Source organism: Stegostoma tigrinum, chromosome 13 (genome assembly GCF_030684315.1).
Source record: "Stegostoma tigrinum isolate sSteTig4 chromosome 13, sSteTig4.hap1, whole genome shotgun sequence".
NCBI classification, from domain to species: Eukaryota; Metazoa; Chordata; class Chondrichthyes; order Orectolobiformes; family Stegostomatidae; genus Stegostoma; species Stegostoma tigrinum.
The window spans coordinates 63,934,559-63,961,846 of NC_081366.1; the positions used below are offsets into that span (position 1 = coordinate 63,934,559).

The 27,288-nt window shown below is 43.2% G+C and overlaps 1 protein-coding gene across 1 annotated transcript in view; it reads right to left on the bottom strand.

Annotated features, from left to right (window-relative positions):
• The window catches only part of LOC125458367 (putative ammonium transporter 1), a 76,622-nt gene that overhangs the window by 35,332 nt on the left and 14,002 nt on the right, over window positions 1–27,288 (bottom strand). Inside the window, exons 4-5 of the mRNA XM_059650509.1 lie at window positions 17,144–17,282; window positions 3,582–3,661 (exon numbers count right to left, since the gene is read on the bottom strand). Of these exons, the coding sequence (XP_059506492.1) occupies window positions 3,582–3,661; window positions 17,144–17,282 (219 nt within the window). The remainder of the gene's footprint in view (window positions 1–3,581; window positions 3,662–17,143; window positions 17,283–27,288) is intronic.

Here is a 27,288-nt window from a genome sequence, read left to right on the forward strand (position 1 = left end):
TAAAATGCAGCCATTTTGAAAAGAAAATCAATTGATACACAGCAGCTGAATCAATTGAGAGGAGGCATCGGCGAAGTGTTGGATACTCTAAATTGTTTGTCAGAAAGCCTTTGCTGTCGTATTCACACAGAAAACAGTGTCAAATGCTTTTAATTGCACTGCATATACCATCACAGCAAATATTAGGCGTTTTTCAAAATAATGATTAGAAATTACTCCTGCTGGGTAGGCATGTTGACATCAAAGTAATGCTCTGATCTGAAATATGCTTGATGTGTTCGTTATATCATCTATACAAAGAACTTTATAGACAATCTTACTATGATTGCTGACCTTCATTGTCACATCTTGTGACTGTTTTATTTTTATAACTCTTACTTTTGATCTGTCCTTCAAGTGGTAATCTTTTCTTCATGTTAAGCCGAACAACCCTCTTCATAATTTTAGAAATTTCTGTTGGGTCACCCATCAGGCTTCTCTGTTCCAGAGAATGGCCCCAGCCTGTTCAATCTTTCCAAATAATTGTAGCCTATCCGTTCTGGTAGTTTTATTCATGGCCAATGAAAATGACAATGCTTCTTTGAATACGCACAGGTGCAATTTATTCTAATCTTAACAAAGTTTAAGTTAATTTATCAATTAACTCCCTACTTTCTATCTTGGATGTCCTCTGACCATCGTTGATCATTTCTTTATAAGTCCTGGTCCACCTTGTTGGTCTCTGTTTTTTTGGAGACTACACAAGGAGGTACAAACGTGGGGTGTAATTATGGAGGGGGTACACCAGAGGACAACAGGGAAGCATCAAAGTAGGTACTACTCCTTCTTTCCTGATCTTTCACCAAATTCAATGAGACAGCCTTCCTACTTTCACCCACCTTCTAGTGCCAAGCATATTGTTTTAAATTATTCCAGAGATTGTGGATATCTCCAGATGGCTAGCAGTTATTAGCAATCCTTAATTGTTCTGGAGAGGTGGTGTTGCAATGTCTTCTTGAACTGCTGCAGTCCTTGGGTTGTAAGGGCACAGAAATGCAATTAGGAAGACAGTTTAAGGATTTTGATCCAGTGACAGTGGGAGAAACACAAGACCCATGTTAGAATTCTATCAGTGATAATGGAAACTGCAGATGCTGGAGAATCCAAGAGAACAAAGTGTGAAGCTGGATGAACACAGCAGGCCACGCAGCATCTCAGGAGCACAAAAGCTGACGTTTCGGGCCTGAAGGGTCTAGGCCCAAAATGTCAGCTTTTGTGCTCCTGAGATGCTGCTTGGCCTGCTGTGTTCATCCAGCTTCACACTTTGTTACCCATGTTAGAATGGTGTGTGGCTTGCGAGGTGAAGTTATGGGTGGTGATGCTCCCATGCATTTGTTGCCGGTGTCTTCTCAGCAATGGAAGTCAAAAGTTTGGAAGTGCTCGTGGAGGAGCCTTAATTCAGTGCATCTTGTAATTGGGACACACTGCTGCCACTATGTATGATGGTGAAGGAGTGATTTTTAAAAGGTAATGGATGGGATGCCTATGAAGCAGGCTGCTTTTTCCAGGATGGTGTCAAGCTTCTTGTGTGTTGTCACAGCTGCACTCATCCAGGCAAGTGGAGAATATTCAACTACATTCTGGATTTGTATCCTTCAGAAGGTGCGTATACACTGAGGAGACAGGAGGTGAATTTCTTGACACAAAATTCCTATCTTCCGTCCTGGTCTTGTAGTCAACATATTTAACTGGTGGGAGAGAGATCGATGATGTGGGAGTATTGGGGGACACAGGTGATTTTTTTCTGAAGAAGGGTCTCGGCCTGAAATGTCAGCCTTCCTGCTCCTGTGATGCTGCTTGCCTGCTGTGTTCATCCAGCTCTACACCTTGTTATCTCTTTATCTGGTGGATTTGGTTTGGTTTCCGGTCAATGGTAACCCTCAAGATGCTGGTAGTAGATGATTCAACAATGGTAATTCCATTGAATGTCAAGGGGTGATGGTGGGTGATAGCTAGATTCTGTCTCTTGTCAAAGACGGTAACTGCCTGGCACTTGTATGGTGTGAATGTTACTATTCATTTCTCATCCCAAGCCATTGTCCAGGTCTTACTGTGTATGGGCATGGACTGCTTAGTATCTGAGGAGCTGCAAATGGTTCTGAACATTGTGCAATCATTAGTGAGCATCTCCACTTCTGACTTATGATGGAGAGAGAGTCATTGATGAAGCAGATAAAGATGGTTAGGCCAACAGTATTACCTTGAGGAACCTCTGCAGTGCATCCTGGGGCTAGATGACTGCTGTCCAACATCCACCACCATTTGCTTTTGTTCTAAGTATGACTCCAACCTGGAGAGCTTTGCAACTGATTTTCTCAGGTTCCTGAATGTCCAGGATTTTCACTCTTACCTCATCGCTGGAATTCAGCTTACTTGTTAATGTTTGGACCAAGGCTATAAGTAGGTCAGGAGCTTTGTGGCCCTGGAAGAGCACAAAGTGGCATCAATGAGAAGTTTTTTTTCTGCTGATTGGCAAGGAAAGAATTATAAGATGATAACTGTTTAGATTTTTGTATACATAACATACTTTGGCATTCTTCCACACTGCCAAGTTGATGCCAGTTTGTAGGTGTACCGGAGCAGCTTGGCAAAAGAATGATTAGCTCTGTTGCAAAAGTCTTCAGTACTAATGCTGAAAAGTTATTACAGTTTTTGCAGTATCCAGCACCATCAGCGATTTCTTGATACCATGTGGAATGAACCAAATTGATTGAAGGGTGGCATTTGCAATGTTGGGGACTCAGGAGGATGTCATGATGAATCATTCATCCACCATTTCTAGCTGAAGATGGATGCAAATACTTCAGCCATTTCTTTTGGCACTCATGTTCATAACTTCAACATGTAGGACAACGATGTTTGTGGAATCTCCAACTCCTGCTGGTTGTTTAATTGTTCAACACCATTCATGACTGACTCGACGGGCCGAATGGCCTTACTTCAACTCCTATGTCTTATGTTCTTATGACTGACTGTAGCCAAGACTGCAAAGCTTAGATCTGATCTGTTGGGTATGGGATCACTTAGCTCTACTACATACAATAGAAACCGTGGAAATAGTAAGTGGTCCTGCGTTGTAGCTTTACCAGCTTAACATATCAATTATGAAAATGCCTGTGACAGCTCCTGGCATGCCCTCCTGCACCCTTCATTGAATCAAAGTTGATCTCCTGGCTTGATGGTACTGATAGAACTGGGGGGAATATACCAGGCCATGTGCTTGGCTGAATAGAATTCTGCTGATGTCCCTGATGGAAGGGTTCTGACCTGAAATGTAAACTCTGTTTTGTTCCACAGTGCTGAGTGTCCTGCTGCTTAGTTACGACTGAATTTTCTTTCTTGATAGAATTAAATATGCTGATAACATGCAATGATTCAGACAACAATTAATCATTTTGTCACAACAACATTTGTTTTCTCGGTCTGATAAACCATACAATAAAGTTTTAATTCATTTACAGTTTCAATCAGTTTTGAGTATTTTGTTTGATAATTGAAAATACCTCATGATGTTTTATAATCTTTAGATAGGTTTCTCTTACCACAGCTTGTCCTTGATTATTTCTCTGGTCTATAAATAATCCAGCAAACATCAAGCCCAATGAACCTCCACTCAGGTAAACTAAAACAATATAAATATACGTGATTTACGGACAGTTGTTATCTCTACTCATACTGTTCATTTCATAAATCAATTTTTTGGAATTTTTTTAAATAGTAAGAAATATAAATTCTGTGATTGGAATTACGAACATGCCGACACATTGTGAATTTTGGATTCTCCATAACAGTTAGAACTTTTATCACATTTCAATGCAATTCAAGTCCATAAAGCAAAGTACTCTGTATCAGATATTGGACTTTCCTTTGCATATGGCCTTGAAAATTAACGGCAGTATGTGTAAAAGGGAATTCCAAATCTTTAAATTGCGAAATTGCAGGCAAAATTAATGAATAACGGTAATTTACAGTTTAAATTCTACTTTTTAAATCTGGGTTTAAATATAGATATTTTCCTTAATCAACCAACTAAGTGATGTCATTACACACCACATGAGCAGGTGAGACTTGAACCCAGTCCTCCTGGTTCACAGGTGAGAGTCAACCACTGTATTACAACAGTCCTCTCAAGTCATATTGTACAAATTCCCTTCTTGAGAGCAACCAGAGTTAGTTAATTAAGAAAACCAGCTGAAGCTGCCTACATAGCGCTGAAGCCCGAGTTTCAGAGGAAATGATTAGAGGAATCTCGGTGCAACATAACAATGTGCGCAATTTTGAGCAGAGCCCTTGGAACTGGGTGAGTAAGGAAGTTGCAAGAAGAGGGGAAAAGAGGTGTTGCCTTGCTTTTTCAAACAGCAAGTTAAACTATTCAAAAGGAGGGAGGCAGAAAGCAGACAACTACAAGCCAGTTAACATCTGTCACGGGGAGGACATTAGAATTAAATATTCATTATGTTATGCGAGGCATTTAAATTTTCAAGGGGAATTCAGAAGAGTCAACTTGGGTTTTGTGAAAAGGTAATCAAACAAGGAGGATCCGGACCCAAAACATCAGCTTTCCTGCTCCTCTGATGCTGCCTGGCCTGCTGTGTTTCTCCAGCTCCACACTGTGTTATATCAAACATATTTAGACAATTTATGAAAGGTTATTGGAGTAATACACACTGTGGATAAAAGGGGAAACCAATTGATGTATTAGGATATTCATAAGGCATATGATAAGGGGACAGATTTATGGTTATTTGTACAACTGTGGATGCTAGAAATCTAAAACAGAAACAGAAATTGCTAGAAAAATTCAGCAGGTCTGGAAGCATTGGTGAACAGCAAACTGTACAACACTGTGTCCAGTGGCCCTCCTCATAGAAGCTGCTGGACTGCTGAGTTCCTCCAACAACAGTATGCCGAGTAGACATAAATGGGTCATTTTTTTGGTTGGCAGAATGTAACAAGTGGTTTATCACAGGGATCAGTTCTGGTTCCTCAAACTTTTTAAAAATCTATGTAAATGGGCTGCAAGGGCTGGGCCAGAGCAAATAACTAAGGTCTTTTGCTTAGGGTCAAGAGTCCAAAATTAGAGGGCATTGTTTAATGTGAGAGGGGATAAGATTTAAAAAGGACTTGAGGGGTAATGTTTTCATGCAGAATAATGTCTAAAACATGCTGCCAGAGAAAGTAGTGGAGGTGGGTACAATTACAATATATAAAAGACATCTGGATATACATATGAATAGGAAGGGTTGAGAGGGATATGGGCCAAATGCTGGCAAATGGGACAAGGTCAGATTGGGATGTCAGGTCGTCGTAGATGAGTTGGATCAAAGGATCTGTTTCCATGCTGTATGACTCTATGACTGAAAATGTGGGTATTAAATTTACTGATAACAAAGATGAGTAGGAAAGAGTTATGACAAGGATATAAGAATTAATATAAATAAGGGAATTGAGTGGGTGAAGCTCTGAAAAATGGAGTACAGTGTGGGAAAATGTCAATTTTGGCAGGAAAAATAATAACGTATCTGGCCCCTTATTGGCACTCGAACTGTTTATTGAGAACTGTCAACATGACATTGGTCACTTCAATTTCTCTGCACCCCTTACCCATTCCAACCTATCCTCCTAGAACACGGAACATTAGGCCATTGTGTCAACTATGGTTACCAACCTCATTTCATCTGGTGATCTTCCACTGTCTCCAAACTCATAGTTCCCCAAACCTGCATAGCTTGCTTCTACCTCCTTCTCAAAATTCACATACAAGATTGCCCCGGCAGATTCATTGTTTCTGCCTGCTCCTGGCCCACCAAACTCATCTCTTTCTACCTTGACTTGTTTTTTTTTCTCCCCTTGTCCAGTCCCTGCCCACTTAAATCCGCGATTCCTCTGGGATTTTACGGCAGTTTCAGGATTCTAGTTTGCAGGCTCCAGCTGCCTCCTCTTCCGCATGGATATGCAATCGCTTTACACATCCATTCCTCCACCAGAATGGTCTCAGAGCTTTCTGCTTGTTCCTGGAAAAAGGCCTGAACCATCTCCATCTACCACCAGCCTCCTCCACCTGGCCGAGCTCATCCTCAACCTGAACAATTTTTCTTTTAAGTCCTCTCATTTTCTTCAGGTCAAAGGGGTAGCTATGGGTACACGCATGGGCTCCATATATGCCTATCTTGTTGTGAGGTACATGAAACATTCCTTGTTCTAGTCCTATTCCGGCCCTCACCCACAACTCTTTCTCTGGTATTTGACAATATCATCAAAACTGCCTCTCTCATACAGAATTGGGAAAGGTTATTGATTTTGCTTCCAATTTCCACCCCACTCTCATCTTCACCTAGTCTATCTCGGACTGCTCCCTTCCCTTCCTTGATATTCCTGCTTCCATTTCCAGCGACAGGCTGGCCACCAATATCCCACCAATTCCCACAGTTACCTGGCCTATACATCCTCGCACCCTGCTGCCTGTAAAAATTCTATCCCATTTTCTCAGTTCCACCAACTCCGTCACGTGTTCCAATGATGCCCACTTCTGCAAGGCAGCCTTTGAAACGTCCACCTTATTCCTCAACCAAAGATTCCACAGCACAGCTGTTGACAGGGCACTCAGCCGGGTCCAACCCATCTCCTGCACTTTGGCTCCCACCCCTTCTCTTCTCTCCAGCAACACAGATAGGGTTCCGCTTATTCTTTCTTAACATCTCACCAGCATCCACATTCAGAGGATCATTTGTCACTATTTCAAACACCTCCAATGAGATACCATTGCCAGACACATTTTCCTCTCCCCTCCCTTGTCAGCCTACCACAGGGACCATTACCTCTAGAACACCACAGATCACACATCCTTCACTCCCAACACCCCTCCACAGCTTCTCAGCACGTTTGAATGCAACATCTACCACTCTGCCTTCATCTAATTTGTCACCGCTTCAAAATAAAATCAAGTTTGTGAGTTATGATTTCCGTGCTGTCTATCCTGAATCTGTCCTTGGCTTTCTAACTATGAGGGTCCTATGTGAAAGACGGCAGCCCTGCCCGAGTCCAGTTCTGATCAGGAAGCTTTCTGACCCATTGATTTAGACTGCCCTGACAATGTTGATGCAGAGCAGTCGGATTCAATTGCAGATTCCCTCTCCAAAGCCCATTTTGGATAGCATGTCCCACGTGAACATGTGATACCCTGTCAAAGGCCTTCTTCTGGTCCAGGCTGATGAGACAGTCCCACTTCCCTGTCCTGCACATAGGCACCGAGGTAAAGCACCGATCTCAGGGCAGACCTGACCCGGTTAGACAGGAGTTTGTAGTTTGCATTCATCAATGATATTGGCCATCAATTTCTAATTTCCTCCCTCTCCTCCTTTCACTTGTAGATGAGGGTGATGATACCTTTCCTCACGGATTCACACATGGTACCCTCTCCATTGTTCATAAAAACCTGTTCGTCATTTGTGAGCCACTCTCTCTGTTGCTGTATGTGGCATAGATCTGATCCACTCCCCAAAACTGCACTGTTGCAATCACCTGAGCCATCTTCTATTTTATCTGGAAGCTTAACATAGACCAGGTCTACAGGAACTCTGTGTACAAAACTCTGGATTGGGGGGTGGGGAGAGGGAAGAGAAGAACGTATCCAACGTTGCCATCTTCTTGATGGCTATCTTTGTGTATGGCTGCATCAAGCCACGCATAGATTCTTGGTACACAAACATTAAGTGTCACTAGGTAGGGAGGATCTACTTATTCCCCGTGTTGTTAAGGACTAGATTGGCCTTACTGCTATGGAATGCTCCAGGTAGTTGAACCACTCGTATCACCCATTCTTCATCAAGAAATTTGCTAAGGGAAACACCTTTGGCCATCAGTCCTGGAGGAATTGATCAGCACGCAGCATCTGCAAGACCTTGAGGGGAAAAAAAGGAGGGTGGATCCTGTTGCATGGTTCCCTGAGGAGACTGTCAAAGCCATTTCGCAGAATGTCTCATTAGCAGAACTTCCTAACAAGCACCATGGCATCATTTGGCAGGTGGTGAGACGGACACTACCTATGAGATCCTTTATGTGCCCACAGTCAGTCTACACCACTGCATGCTGTCCTCAAAGTGGGTGTGGAGTGCGATATTAGACTGTCACACATCTCCTTCTGGAATATGCCTTTGCAAAGGATGTCTGGAGAAGGATGCAATGGTTTGTGTCAAGGTTCTGTGACCTAGGACTCTGTGCTTTTGGTCTGTTCCGTGGGACACAGACGCAGACAAACATCAACTGCACCTGAAAGACCATCAACTCAGTGAAAGGCACTCTTTGATCTGCCCGAAACTTATTGGTCTTCCAGAACAAGTTGATTCCTCATGCTACGTGCTAAGGAACGCACTAAAACTTAGAGCAGCTGCCAGCAAGGCACAGTGGGGAAAGAACATTGTCTGAGGTTTTCCTGCTGAAGGCAAATGGAGGTCTGTTCAGTTATCAGACCCACCCAGTGCCTCAAATTATGTAAATATTAGCATTGTACGTGTAAGAGAGGTCTTTAGTTTTATCAATACAGGCAAAGTCCATCGTTTTTGTTTGTTTACTTGATATGCAACTGGACAGAACCAAACTGCTTTTGTGTCAATGTATAGGTACAGAAAGCTGTTTTTTAATGAATAAAGTATATCTTTGAAATAAAAAAAAATTCTGGCAGTGGACTTTGCAGTCAGCATGAAGAGCACTGTAGAAAAATATGGTGGGCCTTGTACAAACTGGATGGGTTATACCTGGGCAGGGCCAGGGCTGATTGTTTGAGCGGTTGGGGAGGTTGATGGAAACCAGAGGGGTAGGGCAGTCGATGCAGAAATTGAGATATAGAAAACCAGGCAAAGATGACTAAGAACAAGAGCAGGAAGGGCAACACAACTGTAAAGAGCAGTAGCCGTGGTCTGAAATGCATGTGTCAATGCGAGAAGTGTAACAGGCAAGGTAGATGAACTTAAGAACTTTGGTTAGTTCTTCGTATTTATTGCGATGACAGAGACTTGGCTGAAAAAGGAACAGAACTGGCAACTGAATGTCCTAGGATTTAAATGTTTCAAGTGTGATTGGGATGTAAAAGGGGTGGGGGAGTTGCAGTACTGGTAAAGGAGCATCTCTCAGCTATACTAAGGGAGGATACATTGGAGGACTCTGCAGCAAAACAATATATGTAGAACTCAGGAATAGGCAAGGTGAAATCACAAATCTGGTGTTATATTACAGGCCTCCCAGCAGCCAGTGGGAGATAAAGGAGAGAATATGCAGACAGATTTTTGAAAGATGTCAAAACAACAGTGTTGTTGTGGTGGCTGATTTTGCTTTCCCCAATAGTGACCAAGACTCACCTCATTCTAGGGGCTTGGATTGGGGAGAATTTTTAAGGGCTATTCAGGAGGGTTTCCAGACACAGTATGTCAACAGTCCAACCAGAGAAGGGGTTTTATTGGACCTGGTTTGAGCAATGAGCCCGGACAGGTGAGTGAGGTTTCAGTGGGGAACATTTTGGGAGCAGTGACCATAATACTGAGAGTTTTAAGATACTCATCGATAGGGATAACAGTCTTCAAGTGAAGGTGTTAAACTTTGGGAAGGTGAATACAACAATATTATGCAGGAATTGGGGAATTTTGATTGCTGCTGTTGGAGGGCAAATCTACAAACATTTGGGATGATTTCAAACTGCAATTGATAAGAGTTCAGGAGCAGCATGTTCCTGCAAGAATGAAGAATAGGTACGGCAAGATACGTGAACTTTGGATGACTAGGGATGTCATGACCTTGGTCAAAAAGAAAAGGGGAGCATATGTCAGGTTTAGAAGGATGACTACTGACGAGCCCTTGAAGTACATGAAGAAAGCTGGAATTAACTTAAACAAGGGATTCGAAGGGCTAAAAGAGGTCATGAAAAGTCATTATCAAACAGGAGTAAGGAGAATCCCAAGGCTTTTTGTACATATTTAAAAAGCAAGAGGGTAGCCAAGGAAAGGGTTCATCCACTCAAGGACAAGGGAGGGAATCTGTGTGGAGCCAGAAGAGGTAGGTGAGGTCCTAAGCGAATACCTATCTGCCGGTATTCACTAGAAACAAGGAATTGGTGGAGGATGATGTCAGGGAAGGGAATGTCAAATTTCAAAGTCAGGTTGCTATTAAAAAAGAAGACGTATTGTGTGTCTTAAAAATTATTCAGTTAAGTCAGTCTCTGGGTCCTGATGGGATCTATCTCAGAGTATTGAGGGAGGCAAAAGAACAAATTGCTGGAGAATTGACAGATATCCTTGTATCATCAGCAGTCTGGCAGCATCTGTGGAGAGAATCAGTTATTGTTTTGGGTTGAGTGACCCTTTCTCAGTTCTGAGGAACGTTAACTCAGATTCTGTCCACACATGCTGCCAGACCATCTGTGCTTTTCCAGTAATTTCTATTTTTGTCTCTGATTTACAGCATCTGCAGTTCTTATGATTTTTATCTTTGTGATCTTACTTGTGGCCAAAGAGGATACAAAGGACTGGAGAATAGCCAATGCAATTCCGTTGTTTGAGAAGGCTTGCAAGCATAATCCAGGAAATTACAGGCCTGTGAGCCTCACATTGGTGGTAGGGAAATTATTGGAAAAGATTCTCAGGGATAAGATCCATACCCATTCAGAAAAAAATGGGCTTTTTTAGTGACAGACAGCATGGCTTTGTGCAGGGGAGGGCATGCCTCACTAACTTGATTTTGAGTATTTTGAGGTGGCGATGAAGATGATTGAGGGAAAAGTAGCTGATGTTGGGCTTCAGTAAAGCCTTTGACAAGGTTCCTCATGGCAGACTGGTGCAAAAGGCAAAGTCACATGGTATCAGCAGTCAGCTGGCAAGATGGATTGGATATATAAGTGACTTAGTCATAAGAGACAGAGGGTAGAGGTGGAAGGATATTTTTCAGAAAGAAGAATTGACATGGGGGATGTTCCACAGGGATCAGTGCTGGAACCTTTGCTGTTCGTGATCTGCAACCGCAGGAAGTGCTACATCTGCCCCCACACCACCTCTCTCACCCCCATTCCAGGCCCCAAGATGACTTTCCACATCAAGCAGATATTCACCTGCACATCCACCAATGTGGTATAATGCATTCGCTGTACCTGGTGTGGCTTCCTCTACATTGGGGAAACCAAGCGGAGGCTTGGGGACCACTTTGCAGAACACCTATGCTCGGTTCGCAATAGACAACTGCACCTCCCTGTCATGAACCATTTCAACTCCCCCTCCCATTCCATAGACATGTCCATCCTGAGCCTCCTGCAGTGCCATAATGATGCCACCTGTAGGTTGCAGGAACAGCAACTCATATTCCGCTTGGGAACCTTGCAGCCCAATGGCATCAATGTGGATTTCACAAGCTTCAAAATCTCCCCTCCCCCCACTGCATCCCAAAACCAGCCCAGCTCGTACCTGCCTCCCTAACCTGTTCTTCCTCTCACCTGTCCCCTCCTCCCACTTCAAGCTGCACCTCCATTTCCAACCTACTAACCTTATCCCACCCCCTTGACCTGTCTGTCCTCCCCGGACTGACCTATCCCCTCCCTACCTCATCACCCATACTCACCTCTCCACCTATCTTCTCCTCTATCCATCTTCGGTCCACTTCCCCCTCTCTCCCTATTTATTTCAGAATCCTCTCCCCATCCCCCTTTTCTGATGAAGGGTCTAGGCCCGAAACGTCAGCTTTAGTGCTCCTAAGATGCTGCTTGGCCTGCTGTGTTCATCCAGCTCCACACTTGGGAGTTTCTCCAGCATCTGCAGTTCCCATTATCTCAGGAGAATTACTTATTGTCTTTCGCCTGCTACGATGTCATCTACCCAGCATTCTTTGTTTGCATTCTTTTCACATACTCAGCCCAGTCCTTGACAGCAGGGTCAAACAACTCAGGCTTCCTAAACAAAGGCATGAAGAATAGCTTATACCAACTCATCAGTCATCAGAAAAGCATTTCTAAAGAAGGGTTTAGGCCCTGAACATCAGCCTTCCTGCTCCTCAAATGCTGCTTGGCCTGCTGTGTTCATCCAGCTCTACACCTTGTTATCTGAGATTCTCCAGCATCTGCAGTTTGTACTATCTCTGCTCAAGATCTATGATTCATTACAATGTTCAATAAGCTCAGTAAGAGCAAGGGGTTAGTCCTTTTTCCACCAACAGTAGAATGAAACAAGCTATCACAACAAAGACTCCTGAGGGAACTCATGAAGCTATCAGCAGAAGCATCAATTTGAGGTCTTTGGACCTAATGGTAGAAACATTTCAATAATCTGTGTGGCGAACCCTGATCTGTCAAATATACTTTATTCACAGAATTGCATAAGCACCCACATACATTCACATCCTCATTCCATCCCATGCTTGCCTCTTCTTTCTTCCAGTCACCAATATCAATCACCCCAATTAGAACATAGAACAGTACAGCAATTCTCATGTAATCTTACATAACCTTATTCAGCTCCCAATTTTCAGTTCACATCAGGCAAGGTAATGTTCTGGTAAATCTCCTGTGCACCCTCTGAAGTGCTCTTGCAACCCTCCTATAATATGGTCTCCAGACTTCCACACAATGCTCTAGTTGTTTATACCATTTCAGCAAAACCTCCTTGCTCTTAAATTCTATGCCTCCGCTAATAAAGGCAAATATACCAAATGCTTCTCGACCACTTTATCCACCTGTCTTGAACACAAAGGGCCAGTGCACATGCACACCAACATCCCTCTGACCCTTGATGCTTCCCAGTCTTGTCGTTCATCTCTTGCATTTGGACAGGATAAACAAGGCATCACCTCACATTTATCCTGATTGAATTCTATTTGTCACTGTTGAGCCTTTCTGACCAGCCAGTCTATATCCTCCTATAATCTAATGCTATCCTACTCACTTTTTACTACAATTGCTGTATCATCTGCAAACTTACTGATCAACCCTCCTACATTCAAGTCTAAATCATTTATAAAAACACTAACAGCGAGGACCCCAACACTAACTCTGAGACACCACTAGATACAGACTTGCAGTTGGAAAAACACCCCTCAATCATTACTCTCTGCCTGCTGCTACTCAGCCAATCATGGATCCAATTTGCAAAATTTCCTTGGCTCTTACCTTTATTATCAGTCTCCCATGCAGCACATTATCACCACCGAGATTAGGCTAACTAGCTTGTAATTTCCTGGTTTCTGAGTTCCTTTGCTCCCTTCTTGAATAGTAGTGCTACACTGGCTGTCCTCTAGCACCCCTCCTGTGGCGAGAGGTGTTGAGGATTTGAGCATTTTTGAAGGAACCCCTGCTATTTCCTCCCTCGCTACACTCAACAACCTGGCACATGTTACATCCGGCTCTGAAAATTTATCTTCTTCTAAGCCCACCAGGCCTCTCAGAACCTTCCTTCTATGCTAATCTATTTAATTGTATTAACAGGTTTACTTCCTGATTTCTACATCCATATTGTCCCTCTCTCTAGTGAACATCGAACCAGAGTATTCATTTAGAACCCTACCTACATTCTCTGGCTCCATGAAACAATTACTGACCTTTGCACTTTCAATCAATACTTACCAAAATACAATGCACGAATGCATGGCCTGAGATCTGCCGAAGCTACCTGGCTCTAGAACTATTAAATATTTGGGCAAAAGTTGAATGCAGAGGTGAGATGAGCGACATTATTCTTGACATTAAGGCAGCATTTAATCAGGAAACACCAGCAAAACTAGAGTTAATGGGAATCAGGGGTGGGGGGGTGGGGAGAAGAGAAGGAAAAGTTCCTACTAATTATTGGCTGGAGTTGTACCTAGCACAATGTAACACAGTCATGATTACTGGAGGCCAATCATCCCAACTTCTTGCCAATGAAGCAGGATTGGTCCTCAATATATTAACCAAGACCCAAACATCTTCAGTTGCTTCTTCTACAACATCCATCATAAGACCAGAAGTGTGGACACTTACTGATCGCCATGATATTCAGTACCATTCACTACTTCCTCCAATACTTCAGTAGTCTATTCTCACATGCAGTCATCTAGTCTCTTCTCATCCTTCCCAACTTCACTGCAGCTTTGACACAGTTGGCCACAGCATCATCCTCCAAAACTTTTCACTGATGGCTGTCTACGTATGACTGTCTACATAAGACTATTATCTGGATCAAGTCATAGTTACAGTGTGACTTCAATGGCTTCTCATTATTAATCCTGGTATTCCCAAGGGTCTATCCTGGTCTTCTATTTCTCATCTACATGTTGCCACTCAGAAATGTTATCTGAAAGCACAGTATCAGATTTCATACGTATGTTGACAACTATCAGCCATAGTTATCTAGTAGACTTATCAATCTTTCATTGTCTTGATTGATGATCATTTGTTGATGATTATTTCAGTGATGCTTGCTGCACTTGTCCCACAACCATATGCAAATGCAGGAGGTTAAATATTTGCCTTTTACCTCCTCTCTCCTCATTGTCAAAGGCTCTAAATATTCCTTCTGGGAACAAATCTTTACAATTTTCTTTCCTGTCTTTACTGCTTACAAAGAGGTTGGCTCCACACTGGGAAATTTGAGTTATTATTAAATTGGAGACCCCTCCGGACTGGAGGGTTTCAGTTATTGGGACAAGCTGGGAAGTTTTTCACTGAAGTGTCGCAGGATGAGGGATGACTTTGTAGAGGTTCCTAAAATCATGTGGCGCATAGATAAGGTGAATAGCAAAACTCTTTTCCCTCGGGCATGGGATGCAAAACCTGGGGGCATATTCTTAAGGCGAGAGAATGCGTTAAAGCAGCATGGATCTTGCAGCTGTTCCTAGAATTGCAGGCTTAGTCAAAGATTTATTCTAGTTCTTTTTTTAACAGCTATTACAGTCATTATATTTTACCAACATAAGATTTTTATTTATTTTATTTCATTAACATTCAATCAAACCAACCAAAAAAAACCATGATTATTTTTTAAAGTGACTTTTTAAAAAAACTAACTTTTCAGGGTCTACAGTGAACAGCTGAGGTTTGTTTATTTTAAATTCAGAGATTGAAAAAGACTATATGTGACTTAGAGGGTTTTTTTTAAAAAAACATTGCAAAAGTTTTTATTTGAAAAGCCAAATTTTTTTTTAGATAAGGAGTTGTGTGCTCGTTTCAGGGGAGTCCTACACACAGCGGCTCTGGAGAAGACTTTTTTCCTTCTTCGAGGGATTTATTGAAGAGTTTTTTTTAAACTCAGTTAATCAGGCAAGTGGTTGATTATTTGCATTTTGTTAGATACATGTATTTTTAATCTTTTCTATTTTAACATTATTTTCTGGAGGTAATGCAAGATAATTTATTCTACATTTTTTGTAACTTTCTTACTGGCTTTTAAAACTCTTAATCCTGTGACTTACTATAAATCAAAGCTACATGGTGGTTTGAGTGATAATGGGAACTGCAGATGCTGGAGAATCCAAGATAATAAAATGTGAGGCTGGATGAACACAGCAGGCCCAGCAGCATCTCAGGAGCACAAAAGCTGACGTTTCGGGCCTAGACCCTTCATCAGAGAGGGGGATGGGGTGAGGGTTCTGGAATAAATAGGGAGAGAGGGGGAGGCGGGCCGAAGATGGACAGAAAAGAAGATAGGTGGAGAGGAGAGTATAGGTGGGGAGGTAGGGAGGGGATAGGTCAGTCCAGGGAAGATGGACAGGTCAAGGAGGTGGGATGAGGTAAGTAGGTAGGAGATGGAGGTGAGGCTTGGGGTGGGAGGAAGGGATGGGTGAGAGGAAGAACAGGTTAGGGAGGCAGAGACAGGTTGGACTGGTTTTGGGATGCAGTGGGTGGAGGGGAAAAGCTGGGCTGGTTGTGTGGTGCAGTGGGGGGAGGGGACGAACTGGGCTGGTTTTGGGATGCAGTGGGGGAAGGGGAGATTTTGAAGCTGGTGAAGTCCACATTGATACCATTGGGCTGCAGGGTTCCCAGGCGGAATATGAGTTGCTGTTCCTGCAACCTTCAGGTGGCATCATTGTGGCACTGTAGGAGGCCCATGATGGACATGTCATCTAAAGAATGGGAGGGGGAGTGGAAACGGTTTGTGACTGGGAGGTGCAGTTGTTTATTGCGAACCGAGCGGAGGTGTTCTGCAAAGCGGTCCCCAAGCCTCCGCTTGGTTTCCAAAATGTAGAGGTAGCCACACTGGGTACAATGGATGCAGCATACCACACTGGCTGATGTGCAGGTGAATCTCTGCTTAATATGGAAAGTACACTGTGGTTTTCTTTCTTTCTTACAGAGCTGAAGGCATAATTGGTGAAAGTGGCAGCAGGAAAGATACCATGTTTCAGAGAGTCAGAAGCTCTCCAGACAACCGCAAGAAGGGATAGGAGTAGGGTTCAGAAATATAAATTCCAAGTGTTTGAACCTAGCAGCAGTGCCTCAAGAAGTCTAATGATCTCATATCAAAAGCAGTGAATGACATCTCTTATCCTCAATGTTCAGTGAACCACATTCCTGTCACTCACCAATCAGCACTCCTCAGCTGACAGAGTTGCTGAATCTTTGGTCAATAATTCTGGAGATACAGCAGCATCTAAAGAAAATACTAGCAATACCGAAAGGCATTCCTACAAAACAGACGATGCAGTTGTTTGCTTGAACATTAGTGGAGTGACATCACAAACGGCTTTTCATTCATATATTTTTCCACTGAATGCTTGGTGGAAGTTATACCAGACTGCACAAGTAGGTCTGTCAGCCCAAAGAGCAAACAATGCCATTATTATTTGTCTGGCTTCCAGATGTTGTCAGCTTAATGGCTTGCAAGTTGTAACTGATCCTCTCCAAACTGCCCTCCCACTTCTCGTTGCTATAGAAATGATTAAGTTCACACATTTAACTCCATAACCCACTTCCCAAAATCATCTGGTGTGAGTGCAAGAATCAGGTCAATTTGAAAAACCTGATTAGTGTCTTTCGTCAAACTTTTATCTTTCAAAAAAAATGATTCACACAGAATGCAAAATGTATGTCACTGGCTTTGGGGACAATGAGGCGATAAAAAGTCCTACATTAATTGTAATAATACTATTACATGAAGAACCTTACTGGCAATTGTGTCTGTTGGATCATCAATCTTGGCAACTGTACATAAATGTTCAAATGCCATATACAAGAGAGATGCTGAGGCCCCACACATTACTGCCAGAGCAGGCAAATATTTGTTGGCACCTCCACAAACTGCCACCTGTCAAAAGCAAACAAGAATTAACATAGGTATGTAAGGATTGTGTAAAGTACATGCCATTAGAATTCGAAAAATTTAAAACGCTTATTTATGCATAAACTGCACAGTTTATATTTTAGAACTTGCAGTAAATTTAAATCACTGCACAGCTGACTAATGACCTGCTGGTTGATCATTCTTACATTTTGTTGCAAGGAACAGCAGGAATTTGGCCTTTACTCCTCAAGACAGCTGTGCCATTCACTAAGATCATAGTCCTTGGTTAAAAAATTCCAAAGATTTATGTTCCACTTAAAGCAGAAATTTCTCCCAGTGTCCATCTCAATTTGATGACCCCTCATTCTATATCTCCTAGTCAACATTTCATCCCAAAGGGAATCAGTCTTTCAATGTCTAACTCATCTCACCCCCTCAGAATCTTATGTACTTGAGTAAGAAGCTTTTGTTTAAAATCCAATTAGTACAGACTGAATCTGATCAAACTTTCCTAATAAGACAACCCTTCATCCCAGCTACCAACAAATAACCTTCTGTGAAAAGCCTCGAATGCAAGTACATACCTAATTAAGAGGCCAAAACTCTACATCGGGCACTTATTTACTAGAACAATTGTTACTATTAATATAATTCTGAGATTGGTATGATTTTTGTTAGCCAAAGATGTTATGGACTATCTGGTAAAACATATGAACCAGGTCATGGTTCAGCCAAGGCCACTGAATGCTTCCAGATACAGCAAAGATTCATCTGCACTTCATCCAACCTTACCTATTGCATCTGTTGCTCCTGATGTGGTCTCATTTATATTGGGGAGACGAAACGTAGACTCGAGGGTCAGTTTGCGGAGCATCTGTGCTCTGCACACAACAACCAACCCAAACTTCCAGTTGCCTTCCATTTTAATTCCCCCTCCCACTCCGCTGACATGTCCATCCTTTGCCTCCTGCACTGTCACAGTGAGGCCAAACGCAAATTGGAGGAACACCACCTGATATCTTGTGTTGAAAGCTTACAGCCCAACGGCCTTAACATCGACTTCACCAGCTTCAAAATCCCTCCACCCACAGCCTTATCCCATGTCTAACACTCCCCATCCTGACCTGAACTAACACGTCCATTTTCCTACTCACCTATTTGCCCCACCCTTCCCATAGACCAATCAGAATAACGCCCTACCAGCATCTACCTATCATCATCTCTCCTACCCTTCATTCAGCCTCAGCCCCTCTCCCTATTTATTTCTGGATTCCCCTCCCCCTCTGCAGTTTTGGCCCAAAACATTGACGTCCCTGCTCCCCATATGCTGTTTGACCTGCTATGCTTTTCCAGCCTCACACCTACAGTCACTGAATTGCACCACAGGCTTGATATATTAGATGGTTTACTTTGGTTTCAACGATCAAGTATTTGATCAAGCCATCTGTCTTAATATCTATTTTAACACTATCAGATTAAGACAATAAGACATAGGAGTTGAAGTAAGGTCATTCGGCCCATCGAGTCCACTCCACCATTTAATCATGGCTGATGGGCATTTCAACTCCACTTCCCTGCACTCTCCCTGTAGCCCTTGATTCCTTGTGAGATCAAGAATTTATCAATCTCTGCCTTCCCGAATACATATCTATGAAACAAATTAGGATTTGTAACTCTATTAAAGGCACTATATATTAATGCAAGTTATTAACAAGAGCGTATCTCAATTTGCTAATGGCACCAATGCGAGTAAAAGGTGGGGAATTATTTTCCAAAAGAAAGGAACAAGCGGTATTTCATGTTAAGAGATTCAGAAGAAGGGGAAATTATGAAAGCAAGTCTATTTGTGTAAGGCCAAAGACAAGGCAATTGGAATGCAAGGTATTGTATTTTGGTAAAACAAGTAAGAGCAGGACTTATACAGTAATAGTAGGGCCCTGGGTAGTGTTGTAAACAAAGAAACCTAGGAATTCAGGTATATAATTCTTTGAATTTTGTGTCACAGATAGACAGGGCAGTTAAGAAGGCATTTAGCAAACTTGTCTTCATTGCCCAGACTTATGAATATAGGAGTTGGGACATCATGTTGAAGTTGTATAGACATCGGTGAGGCTTTTTTCTGGAGTACTATGTGCAGATCTTGTTGCCCTGCTACAGAAAAGATATTAGTAAATTAGAGAGGGTTTGGGAAGATTTACCACGATGTTGCCAGGAATGGAAGGTTTGAATTATGAAAATAGGCTGGGGCTTTTCCCAATGGTGTGGATGTTGAGGGGGTGACCTCATAGAGCTTTATAATATCATGAGAGGTTATAGATAAGATGAATAGGGGCATACTTTTAAGGTAAGAGGAGAAAGTTTTAAAAAGGATACATGGGGCAACTTTATTTTTTTTTTGTAGAGTAGGTCACGCGTGGAATGAACTGCCAGAGGAAGTGGTGGATGCAGATTACAACATGACTAGGAAAAAGTTAGATGAATATGGGCCGAACAGAGGTAAGTGAGATGACTTTAGGTTGGGAACACAGTTGGCAGGGACAAGTTAGACCAAAGGGTCTGTTTCCATGCGGTATGACTCTATGATAAGATTTTGTGTGAAGTAATGGACTGTCATTTTAAGAGTTCACTTTCTTCAGCTATTTTGGGCAAGAAGCAGTTGAGTCTAACTTTTCTGCCTGCAGAGGGTCCTGCTGTTGTTTAATATGTTGGCCTCCTTATTCTTCTTGAAAAACGTAACACAAGAAGAAAATTGGCAGTGAAGATGGGATCTGCTTCAAAATTTACCAGAGGCAAGAAGGCTGAGTAGTTAGCACCGCTGCCTCACGGCATGAAGGACCCAGATTCAATTCTTGCCTTGGGTGATTGTGCGGAGTTAACATATTCTCCCCAAGTCTGCACGGGTTTCCTCTGGGTGCTCTGATTTTCTCCCACAGTCCAAAGACGTGCGGGTTAAGTGGGTTGGCCATGATTAAATTGCCCATAGTTTCCACGGATATGCAGGTTAGATATATTAGTCACGGTAAATGCAGGGTTACAGGAATAGACTGAGTGTGGGTGGGATGTTCTTTGGAAGATTGGCGTGAACTTGATGAGCCAAATGGCCTGCTTCCACACTGTAGCAAGTCTATGAAGGCAATCAACTGATTCTTTAAAAACAAAACTGTGGACCTTACTGCACATCTGAGAGTTACCTTGATTAAAAAAAACAAATCAAAAGACACCATTACAGCAGCAAAGCAGCTTTAGTCAATGAGAAAAAATAAAGAAAGGAATTCACCCCAGGGAAGAGATGAGAAGTTTGCCATGTGCTCCACATTATAATGTAATGAATGCCCTGCACAAAGGGAAATGTTTTGAGCAAGAGCTATAGGCTTGGAATAAAAACAGACAGCCTCAGAATACCTTGTTTTAAATGATGACAAATGAGAAAGCTAACATTTTCATGATACATTGTGCTATGCAGGCACTTCCAGTTTAAAAAAAATAGGAAAATTTGGCTCTGTGCAATTACATGATGAAAATACAGAGAGCTAGAACTCCTACACAGATAGAATCCATTATTTTGTTCAAGGAAGCAAAATTGATATAATCAGCCCTGAATTCCTAAATACTATGGGAAGTGAGGGGTTGGGGGGTGACCTTGAACCTTGAGGAGTCTGGTACACCCAGAAAAGCTCCAAAACCCTTCTTCACCAAACTCATGGATGATTGCTAAAAAGCTCAGATTCCACAAACTTAACCAGCAAAGATGGTTAAACTGTCTCCCAGAAATTTTAAAGACATTCACAGAATTTTACAAATTCAGTGACAATGTAAATTATACTATCACAGACAGGCTGGTGTATGGTTTAAGACATGAAGCAATCCAGAAGAGATTACTGATGGAAAGGAATCGATATTTTAAAAAAGTACTGTAATAAGTTTTGATGAAACAAGCAGCTAAGAAATCACAACAACTAGGTTCAAGCATGAGAGTTTGTAAAATGACAGATAAGTGTTCACAACATGGTAGCTGAGAAATGTGTACTTCATGGTGGAAAAACAGGCCACTAATTGTTACTACAAAGAAGTTGTATACAGAATCTTTTGCAAGAAAGGGCACATTGAATGGACATGTTTGAAGAAGAAACATGAACAGACAACAAAGGACAGAAACAAAAGTACGGGAAGAAAATCTGCACGGTATAAAAAGGGCATGAGGCAAGTTCAGAATAACAGTCCAAAGAGGAGCTGCTATTAAACAAACTGGCATATACTGACAACACCAACCATTACTGGCTCACTCACTTACCGAATGTCAAACCAGTAAGAATGGCGATGAACACTGCAGCAGTGGTTTCACTGATACTTCATAATGTGTATCAAAAGCTGCTGATTCACATTAAGCCGAAACCTTCAAAATTATGCTAACATCCACACGTGTGGAGTTGCCGGTGTTGCAAAGTGATAGATTAGTCACACAACACCAGGTTATTGTCCGAGATAATGGGAACTGCAGATGCTGGAGAATTCCAAGATAATAAAATGTGAGGCTGGATGAACACAGCAGGCCAAGTAGCATCTCAGGAGCACAGGATCCCCCTCGTTCTCACACACCACCCTACCAACCTCCGGATACAACGCATCATCCTCCGACACTTCCGCCATTTACAATCCGACCCCACCACCTAAGACATTTTTCCATCCCCACCCCTGTCTGCTTTCCGGAGAGACCACTCTCTCCGTGACTCCCTTGTTCGCTCCACACTGCCCTCCAACCACACCACACCCGGCACCTTCCCCTGCAACCGCAGGAAATGCTACACTTGCCCCCACACCTCCTCCCTCACCCCTATCCCAGGCCCCAAGATGACATTCCACATTAAGCAGAGGTTCACCTGCACATCTGCCAATGTGGTATACTGCATCCACTGTACCCGGTGCGGCTTCCTCTACATTGGGGAAACCAAGCGGAGGCTTGGAGACCGCTTTGCAGAACACCTCCGCTCAGTTCGCATCAAATAACTGCACCTCCCAGTCGCAAACCATTTCCACTACCCCTCCCATTCTCTAGATGACATGTCCATCATGGGCCTCCTGCACTGCCACAATGATGCCACCCGAAGGTTGCAGGAACAGCAACTCATATTCCGCCTGGGAACCCTGCAGCCTAATGGTATCAATGTGGACTTCACCAGTTTCAAAATCTCCCCTTCCCCTACTGCATCCCTAAACCAGCCTAGTTCGTCCCCTCCCCCCACTGCACCACACAACCAGCCCAGCTCTTCCCCCCCCCACCCACTGCATCCCAAAACCAGTCCAACCTGTCTCTGCCTCCCTAACCGGTTCTTCCTCTCACCCATCCCTTCCTCCCACCCCAAGCCGCACCCCCATCTACCTACTAACCTCATCCCACCTCCTTGACCTGTCCATCTTCCCTGGACTGACCTATCCCCTCCCTACCTCCCCACCTATACTCTCTCCACCTATCTTCTTTACTCTCCATCTTCGGTCCGCCTCCCCCTCTCTCCCTATTTATTCCAGTTCACTCTCCCCATCCCCCTCTCTGATGAAGGGTCCAGGCCCGAAACGTCAGCTTTTGTGCTCCTGAGATGCTGCTTGGCCTGCTGTGTTCATCCAGCCTCACATTTTATTAACCAGGTTATTGTCCAACAGGTTTATTTGAAATCACAAGTTTTTGAAGTGCTGCTCCTTCATCAGGTGAAGTGCAGGGAACTACATAGGTGTGGAATTTATAGACAGATCAAAACATAGTACAAACACAGTAGTACAACGGATAGTACAAAAGATATACAAACCTAATTGGGGGGGTTGGAGGGGGGGGGGAGAGAAATGGCCTAGTGGTATTTATTGCTAGACTGTTAATCCAGAGATCCAGATAACATTCTGGAGATATAGGTTCAAATCCCACCATGGCAGATGGTAGAATTTGAAATCAATAAATATCTGGAGTTAAGAATCTTATGATGACTGTGAATCCATTGCTGATTGTCACAAGAACCCATCTGGGTTCACTAATGTCCTTTAGGGAAGGAAGCCGCTATCCTCACCCAGTCTGACCTACATGTAATTCCAGACCCACAGCAATAGGGTTGACTCTTAAATGCCCTATATGCAACTAGAGGTGGGCCACAAATGATGCCGAGCTAGCAACATCCTCATCCCGTGGTTGTGGCTTCCACTATAGACCTGGTGTACCAGATGACTGAGGAGTGTGCATTGTTGTAAGGAAGCCCCAGCTTCTGTCCTAATTCTACAGATTTCTTGCAGAAACTCAGCACCAACAGACCAGTAAAACCAGGAACATTCCTAATCACAATGGACATTTCTGCACTCTACACCAGCATCCCCCATGACAATGGTATTGCTGCCACAGCCTCAGTACTCAACACCAACTACTGACAATTTCTAGTGGCCGTCCTACAACTCATCTGCTTCATCCTCTACCACATGTCTTTACCTTCAACAACGAGTTCTTCATCTAGACACACAGAACAACCAAAGGGAGCAGATGTGCACCCAATATGCCAAACTTACCATGCGTAAGTTTGAGCAAGAATTCTTTGCTACAAAGGACCCTTAACCAATGCTATACACCAGATACACCAACATTTTCTCCCTCTGGAATCATGGCAAGGAATCACTGAAACAACTACATGGCGAAATCAACATATTTCATCCCACCATCAGACTTACCTTGCACACTCTTCAAAATCATTCTCATTCTTGGACACGCATCTCTGTCAAGGACAGAGAAGTCAATATATCACTCTACCACAAGACATGGACAACCTCACAACGCTTCGCTTTTCCAGCTTCCGCCCTACACACATTATAGAAGTCATCCCCTAAAGTCAAGCCCTGCTTATACACAGGATCTGTTTAGACGGGGAGGAACGTGACAGACAAACAAAGATGCTGAAAGGCGCCCTCATAAGAATGGGACATGATGCTCAATTCATTGATCGTCAGTTCCGAAGTGCCATAACAAGGAAACCTCAATGGCTTCCTCAGAAGATGAACATTGGGCACAACCAATAAAGTACCCTTCATTGTCCAGCACTTCCCCAGAATGGAGAAACTCTGCCATGTTCTTCACAACCTTCAACATGTCATTGACGACAATGAACATCTCGCTGAAGATCATCCGACACCTCCACTTTTTGCCTTCAAACAACTGCCATACTTTAAACAGACCATCACTCGCAGCAAATTGCCCAGCTTTCAAGAGAACCACGACCACACACCACACAACCTTGCCACGGCAACCCCATGGCCAAATCATCAACACGGAAACTACTATCACGCTTGGGAACACCACCCACCACATACATGGAAGGTACTCACGTGATTCGGCCAACGTTATCTACTCTTATGCTGCAGGCAAGGTGGCCCCAAGGCATTGTACATTGGTGAGACCATGCAGAAGCTACAGAGGTGAATGAGTGGACACTGAGCAACAATCACCAGACAGGAATGTTCCCTCCCACACAGAGAACACTTCAGCAGTCGATGACATTCAGCCACTGCTCGGTGGATAAGCATCCAAGGTGGCTTTCAAAGCATACAACGCAGAATCGCTAAACAAAAACTGACAGCCAAGTTCCACACCTGTGAAGACAACTTTGACCATGATTTTGGGTTCATGTTGTGCTACATGTAGCCCCATTATACTGTTCTGTGTTTGTAAAATCTTCCTTACTGTTCTGTTTTGACACCGTCACTTTGATAACTTGTTACGATCTCATTACCTTAATTAATTCACACAGTTTTTGATTACTTGTTACTTCGATTAGACCCTTGTCATGCAACTTTTATACCTATCATGTTATTCCAGCCATTTGTTTTGTCTCCAGCACCAGAGGGTGGATGCAGACTCAATTGGCCAAATAGAATCCCTACAGTGCAGAAAGAGACCATGAGTTCTATGAAATCATATACAGGAATTCAAGATTATAAAGATTAAATAGTCTCAATATCTGAAATCATCACAAACTCTATAACAAGGGAAGTAACTGAAGCTGAAAAGAGAAAAGTATCAAACTATCTGATGAGATATATGGAGGTAATAATGTTATCACGCTCCAGAGGACAGTGTGGAACAGGCTGGTAGGCTAGAGGAGGTTGACGTTAGTAAGGAAGATGTGCAAGGAATTTTGAGGAACTTGATGATAGTCCCCCGGGCCTGATGGGATTTATCCAAGGATTCTATGGAAAGCGAGGGAAGAGATTGCAGTGCCTTTGGCAACGATCATTGCGTCTTCACCGTCCACGGGTATAGTGCCGGACGATTGGAGAGAGGCAAACGTCATTCCCTTGTTCAAAAATGGGAATAGGGATAACCCCGGAAATTACAGGCCAGTTAGTTAGTCTTACATCAGTGGTAGGCAAATTATTGGAAAGGGCTCTGAGAGAGAGGATTTATGATCACTTGGAAAGGCACAGTTTGATTCATGATAGTCAGTATGGATTTGAGAGAGGTGGATCATGCCTCACAAACCTTACTGAATTCTTTTAAGAGGTGACCAAACACATTGATGAAGGTAGAGCAGTGGATATGGTATACATCAATTTAAGTAAGGCATTTGACAAGCTTTAGATTAGATCAGATTCCCTACAGTGTGGAAACAGACCTTTCAGCCCAACGAGTCCACACCGCCCTTTGGAGCATCCCATCCAGACCCATTCCCCCCATAACCCACACACTACGGGCAATTTAGTATGGCCAATCCACCTAGCTTGCGCATCTTTGGACTGTGGGAGGAAAACCGGAGCACCCGGAGGAAACCCACGCAGATAACGGGGAGAATGTGCAAACTCCAAACAGACAGTTGCCCGAGGCTGGAATCAAATCTACATCCCTGGCGCTGTGAGGCTGCAGTACTAACCAGTGAGCCATCTTGCTGCCATGGTAGGCTCATGCAGAAGGTAAGGAGGCATGGGATAGGTGGAAATGTGGCAGATTGGCTTCAGAATTGGCTGACCCTTAGAAGACAAAGGGTGGTAATGGATGGAAAATATTCAATATGGTGCTCAGTTACAGATGATGTACCACAAGGATCTGTTCTGCGTCATCTTCTATTTGTGATTTTTGTAAAACATTTGGACGAAGGAGTGGAAGGGTGGATATGTTTGCGGACAATACGAAAGCGGGTTGAGTTGTGGATCATGCAGAGGACTGTTCTAGGTTACAAAGGGACACTGATAGGATGCAGAGCTGGCTGAGAAGTGGCAGATGGAGTTTAACCCTGAATAGTGTGAAGTGATTCATTTTGCAAGGACAAACTTGAAAGCAGAACACAGTGTTAACAGAAAGATTCTTGGCAGTGTGGAGGAGATGTATCTTGGGGTTCATGTCCACAGTTCCCTGAAAGCTGCCACCCAGGTGGATAGAGTCGTTAAGGTGGTGTATGGTGTGTTAGCTTTCATTAATAGCGGGATTGAGTTCAGGAGCCGTTAAGTTATGCTCCAGCTATACAAAAGCCTGGTTCGGCCACACCTGGAGTATTGTGTCCAGTTCTGGTCGCCTCATTACAGGAAAGATGTGGAAGCATTGGAAAAGGTGCAGAGGAGATTTACCAGGATGTTACCTGGAATGGAGGGAAGTTCTTACAAGGAAAGGTTGAGAGAGCCAGAGCTTTTCTCTTTAGAATGACGAAGGATAAGAGGTGGCTTGATAGAGGTGTACAAAATGATCAGAGATATACATTGAGTGGACAATCAGACTTTTTCCTAGGGTAGAGGTAGCTATTATGAGGGGGCATTGTTTTAAATTGAGTGGAGATAGATACAGGGGAGATGTCAGAGGTAGGTTGTTTAGTCAGAGTGGTCAGGGCGTGGAATGCATTGCTGGAGAGGGTAGTGGAGTCAGTCTCTTTAGGGGCACTTAAGCGGCTATTAGATAGGCATATGGATGATTGTGAAGGTTAGACAGACCTTAGGATTAGGGTAAAAAGGTGTGGCACAACATCGTGGGCCGAAGGGCCTGTACTGTGCTGTACTGTTCTTTGTTCTATTAGGTAAATACTTG